The sequence below is a fragment of the Uloborus diversus genome, chromosome 3, assembly GCF_026930045.1.
Source record: "Uloborus diversus isolate 005 chromosome 3, Udiv.v.3.1, whole genome shotgun sequence".
NCBI lineage: Eukaryota > Metazoa > Arthropoda > Arachnida > Araneae > Uloboridae > Uloborus > Uloborus diversus.
Window position 1 is genome coordinate 214154114 of NC_072733.1, and position 5442 is coordinate 214159555.

A 5442-nucleotide genomic window follows, 5' to 3' on the forward strand; every position below is an offset into this window, starting at 1 on the left:
GACACTCAAGATTTTAAATTTATCCATACGATTTTGATAAGCGGTGTCTCAGAATTTTCGAGTTTAAGTATTTTTTGGAGCAAAGAAATGTAGGATATCGCTTTCGAAAATATAAAGAATAAATTTTGTCTACATTTAAAAATGAATTTTATTTATTCTTAAAAAAGGATTGGTAACTATCATATGTTTAAACTACGTTAATATGTACTTCAATATTTAGTAGCTTGCATTGATACTTAGGATTAAAAAAAAATATTTAGTGTTTTTTAATTTTACTCGAAACCTAGTGCAAAATATCATTAGACAACCAATTACGATCATAGACTATTTGTTTGATTTGAGTAACTTTTTTTTTTTTGAAATTCTTTTTTCTTCCTTTGCCACAGATTTCGGAATTTCATGAAACAGTTTTCATCTTAAAACCTTTTAAAGTAATCTTTCAAGGGTGTCAAAAAATCTATTTAAATGTGTCGGTAAATTACATTTTACGTCCTAAACTGTTTGTAAAATTTCTGACATCAATGCATCTCGTTATAAAAGTTGCTTTCAGTTATGTGTTTTTATTCCGTACGATAGAAAATCTCTTGTTTGATTGACTCTGATTTAGAAAAATCTCATTTTAATTATCTGAGAAACAACGATAGTGACCTCAAATAAATAAGTAAATAAAGTCAAAGACCGCCATGGTATCACAGGGGACATCGGCAGGCCTTAGCCAAAGGGCACCAGACAGCGGCTGGGGCTGGTTGGTCTTGTTTGGCACCATTCTTGTCAACATACTCGTTATTGGACACAGTAAAAGCTGTGGAGTTTATTTTCAAAGTTTGATGCAAGAATTAGGTGCCTCGCCGTCGGACGTAGCCTGGATACACTCTCTACAATTCTCGATGTTCAGCTTCCTGGGTGAGTGTTCCTATTGATTTTCCTTCTTATGGTTTGGTTTTTAGGAAAACGTCTCGTTCCGTCTCACCGTCTCAGGCCGTTCTGACGTCACGTGCATGTACTTCAGACTAGAACCCCTATAAGAGAACAACAGGTCGACTTATCCGACATTTTGATTCCAAGACAGCTTTGGATCCAACCCTATTTCCAATATTTGTAAATACGTTATAACATTTGTTGTTTGCTATGTCGTAAAACATTTGATGTTCAGTTGAGTAAAATGTCACTTAAGATCAATCTAAAAAGAGGACTTAATTCACAAACTCAACAAAAATGTTTCGGGAAATGATTACTGTAATTGACGTCATTTCCTCACCTAATTTGTTTTCTAACTTGTATTAATCAAATCTTTTTTGTTTACAGAATAAAATAATCAAACATCAATCAGGCAACTCAGCTAAAGCTTGGGCACCAGTTTTTTGCAACGAGACTTCTTTTTAATATAAAAACTAGTTTTGTGTCCCTGCAATTTTGGAACCAAAATGTCGGATAAGTCAGCTCCCCTTATATAGTGGCCTTACTTCAGACACGACGTCTCGAGCATGCGCACTTTAAGAATAGATTGCATTGCGTCCAGAGTAACCTGGGACAGGGCGACGTTTTCTTGAAAATTCGAGCCTTTGCTGTCATTTCAATTTTTTCCATAAGTGTCAAAAGTTAGTACAAAAGTAATTTCTTTCTAGTGCTATCATTTTGTTATAATATTACATCAGTCAGAAGTTTACGTAAATTATTTTTTATGAAATGTGCATTTTACGAGTTCCTGACCTCGCGTAAATAGTATCATCAACAGTGTTCATATCGTTTTCATTATATGATTTCTATATTCTTTACAACGAACTTGACCACAAAAATTTGTTCGTTCTTCTTTGTAACGAGAATTGTCGTTGTAATGGAATTCACGCAATGTAATAAAAATATAATAAAGACGGAAAACTTATTTCGTTGAAACGAATATTTTATTGCATCGTTGTAGCGAGACTCTATTACTATTACTTCAAAAATACTTTTTCACAGCAATTGTTGCAATATTCTATTTTTAATTAAAATTTTCATTCTAATTCATTTTGTTTGTTACCTGCTTCTATTTTGTTTCAAAAGTCCTAAGGATGTTTCTTAACGCGAGGTAAACAAGAGCTCAAATGTCAATTTTAATGAATAAATATGCACGCATAAAAGGAGAAGAAGAAGTAAAATCTGAACTATATTATCACGGGACGCGGGAGCGTCCCGCCCCGCCAAGGAAACCAAACGTCAGCAGTCAACAGAAGCAAATCCACCGCCAAGAAAGACGAAAGGAAATAAAAGCGACCAAGAACAAGATTACACGACAGAACAAGTTGGGGTTTTTTGGGTTTTTCACCCCTCTGTATCTCAGCCCCATAAAGACCCCCGGAGTTGATTTTTGGTACACTCAATCTCTAGTGGTCCCTGACGCCGTAAATCAAAATACAATCCCCTGGACCATCAGGGGGAGGAGGTATTAAAGTTATAAAATCGCTGTTCAAAAAAGTTTTCGCTTTCTTTGACAGGGCTACAGCCCAGACGAAAAAAGAAATCAAGCTGAAATTTCGCACACACATTTCTTGTGCCCTACTGATGTGCCTTTTGTGCCATTTGACCCCCCTCCCCTTCCCCCCCTCCCCTTCCCCCCTCGTTTTTACCCCCCAAATTGTACCTTCCCGGGGTTCTATCACAGCCCCCTGGGGGGCAACGGTAATCATTTTTTGTATACATATTCTTGGGGGGCAATTGAGTACATATACAAAAAGTCAACACCCAGGGATATCATGGGCAGGAGTAATCGAAGTTTGAAAATCACTAATTTTCCCTAAATTCTTATGTACTTACTCTCAGCTCATAGGGTTTGTTTATCTCGGACTGCAATTGCAAGGTTAGAACAGATCTAACAGTTATTCCAAAGTTGTTTTAGGAAATGAAATTCAATCAAGACTGAAACATATCCAACAGTTGCAACTAGACGTTAAATCGCGGATATCACAAATTTGCCACAGCGACTGCGCATGCGCGCAGACTTAGCTCATTGGACTTTCTGTTTTCAGATTCTATGTTGTTTGTTTATACTTAAGCAGAGAAACAAATTAATGAATGAGATTAGAATGCTGTCTCCCCCCCCCCTCCCCAAAGTTTTACAGATACGAAATTTCCTTCCCCTGTTTTTCAGTTTTGATATATTTATGGAGCGAAGAAATTTTAAATGTCGACGCGAAACTGGGGTTAAACAATTACAATATTTTACATGACAAATTATATGAAACTGTACGCATATGTATACGGCACATATAACTTTTTAATTGAGAGCGAAAAATAGCACTTTTTTATTGGTTTGCTTATTTTCTAAATTAATGGATTTTTCACAAAAAACACATAATGAATTGAAAATATATGAAATACGTGTGTGGATATCCGTGCTTTGCAGTAATTTGTTAGCTGAAAACTTTTTGCAATTAATCTAAGCAAGACTTTTAATGAGCTTAGTCCGCGCGCAACATGCGCATTTGCTATGTCAAATTTGGGATATCCGAGATTTGACATCGAGTAAAGTTGTATAGATCTTCTGACACATTCAAATTTAAAATATTTCATGGCTTAGTTTTTTTTTTTTTTTTGCTTGGTGATAACATGCGTTATTTCGTTTTTTAAATGAACTTTTAAACAAAACTAGGTATTAAACAAGACAAAGACTTCTATCAAGAAAAAGATAAATCACTAAACAATTCAAATTATCCCATAAAACGTAAAATAATCCACGATTTAAGAAAAAAATGTAATTAAACAAAAAGTGAAAAGCTAGATTAAAATAGCCTTCAAGCTGTAAAACATTTAAAGAAACCTTCATGAAAATGTTGAATAATCTGTCAAACAAAGAAACTGTAATAGAATTTATTGCGAAGTTGTAAAATACTCGAAAACAATATAATTTAAAATATAGTATTTTATTATCCAAGAAGTTTTCTTTGCAACAGAGATGACACAAGAATTTCAATAAAATTTAAACTGCCCAATTCTCGCAAAATGAACATAGAATCTTAATAGTCAGAAAATAACTTGATGTAAAACTAAGCTAGCCATTATTGTTCCTTAAAAACACAAAACAGCGTTGTTTCAATTGAAAATTTTCTGACTTGAAGTTCTCAATTCTAAAAATACAGACAAAGTAATAATATGAATGCAAAAAGATGTGATATCTCATCAAAAACAACCCTGTTGTAAAAATTTCCCCGCCAAGAAAACCTTTAACTTTTCCGCACAAAAAAGAAAACCTGCATCCTAAACCCCAAAACCCTCAGCCGTAAAAAGTTATGATATCTAGTTTGCCCGTCAAGTATCTGCCAAATGCCGGTATTAATACCAGCATTAGTAATTTCTCTAAAAATATTTGAAAACATATTGTTTAGTTTGCCACATTTCATAATTTTGTGTAAAAAATAGTATTTGTTAAACGTAATGTGAAAAAATATAAAATGAAGGAACAAATGTCATAATAAAAAATCAATAATAGTAAAAAACATAATGCACTTATTGAACTGTCTCTAAGCCTGGCCTTCTAGTGCTCAACTTTCCTATAATAGAAAATATTCGTTCTGAATTCACGCAGGTCGGTGATACTCTCTTGCGGGTCATTTTTGGATAAATCCTTCTGTGTGTGTGTTTCTTTTGTATTGTGTGTATTATTTAAATTGATAGATAGTTGTAATTTCTTTTCGAAAGATAATACTTTTCGAACATTCGCATCATTTTGTCTTGATCAGGAGTGATTTGTGTTTGCTTTTTATTAGCTCTTCGATTAGAAATTTACGATTAACTTGACTAAATTTGATCTTGTTAGTTTCTCTTATTCGTTTTCTTTTCAAAATTCTTTACAATTATAATTATGAAAATATCTGAAAATATGTTTCCATTGATTATGCTTTACCTCTATGCAAATTTTCAAGGCACTATATAATTTCTAAATATTATGGTGATAACTAATCACTATTTGTTATGCTAACAATAAAATGTTTTTTCCAAAATTTAGTACAGTTAAAACAAATAAATAAAAAAAAATCGTAAAGTATTACTGCAATTGATGGATGGAATAAATTGTTCACAGGACAAATGCATTCAAAATTACACTCGAAATTAACTTTCGCAAAGGGGAAAGTGAGTGATCACGGAAATGGAAAAAATGAAAACACGGTGCACAAAAGCGCACGAAAATGCAATTCATTTCATCATCTAGTAATGACAGCATCATTTTTCAATCTTTCCGCTACTTTTCTTTAATGATGTTCTATTAATTCGTGCTTTTGAAGCCAAATATTTACATCAGTAAATTGATTTTAGGTCTGTATCATGGAACTTTTTAGTTAATTTTCATTGACTAAGTTAATTACGATTATAAGACGGTGAATTTCGCAATCTTGTCATTTCATTGAGAGATTTTATATCGTGAGGTTTAAGTAATTTGCGTGGTCTAAACTACTGATTATTAATCCC

The 5442-nt window shown here is 33.2% G+C and overlaps 1 protein-coding gene across 1 annotated transcript in view; it reads left to right on the forward strand.

The window, feature by feature from the left end:
• The first annotated feature begins 592 nt into the window (after positions 1–592).
• LOC129219167 (uncharacterized) overlaps positions 593–5442 on the forward strand; it is a 14372-nt gene continuing 9522 nt past the window's right edge. Inside the window, exon 1 of the mRNA XM_054853487.1 lies at positions 593–903. Within this exon, the coding sequence (XP_054709462.1) occupies positions 684–903 (220 nt within the window). The 5' untranslated portion in view covers positions 593–683. The remainder of the gene's footprint in view (positions 904–5442) is intronic.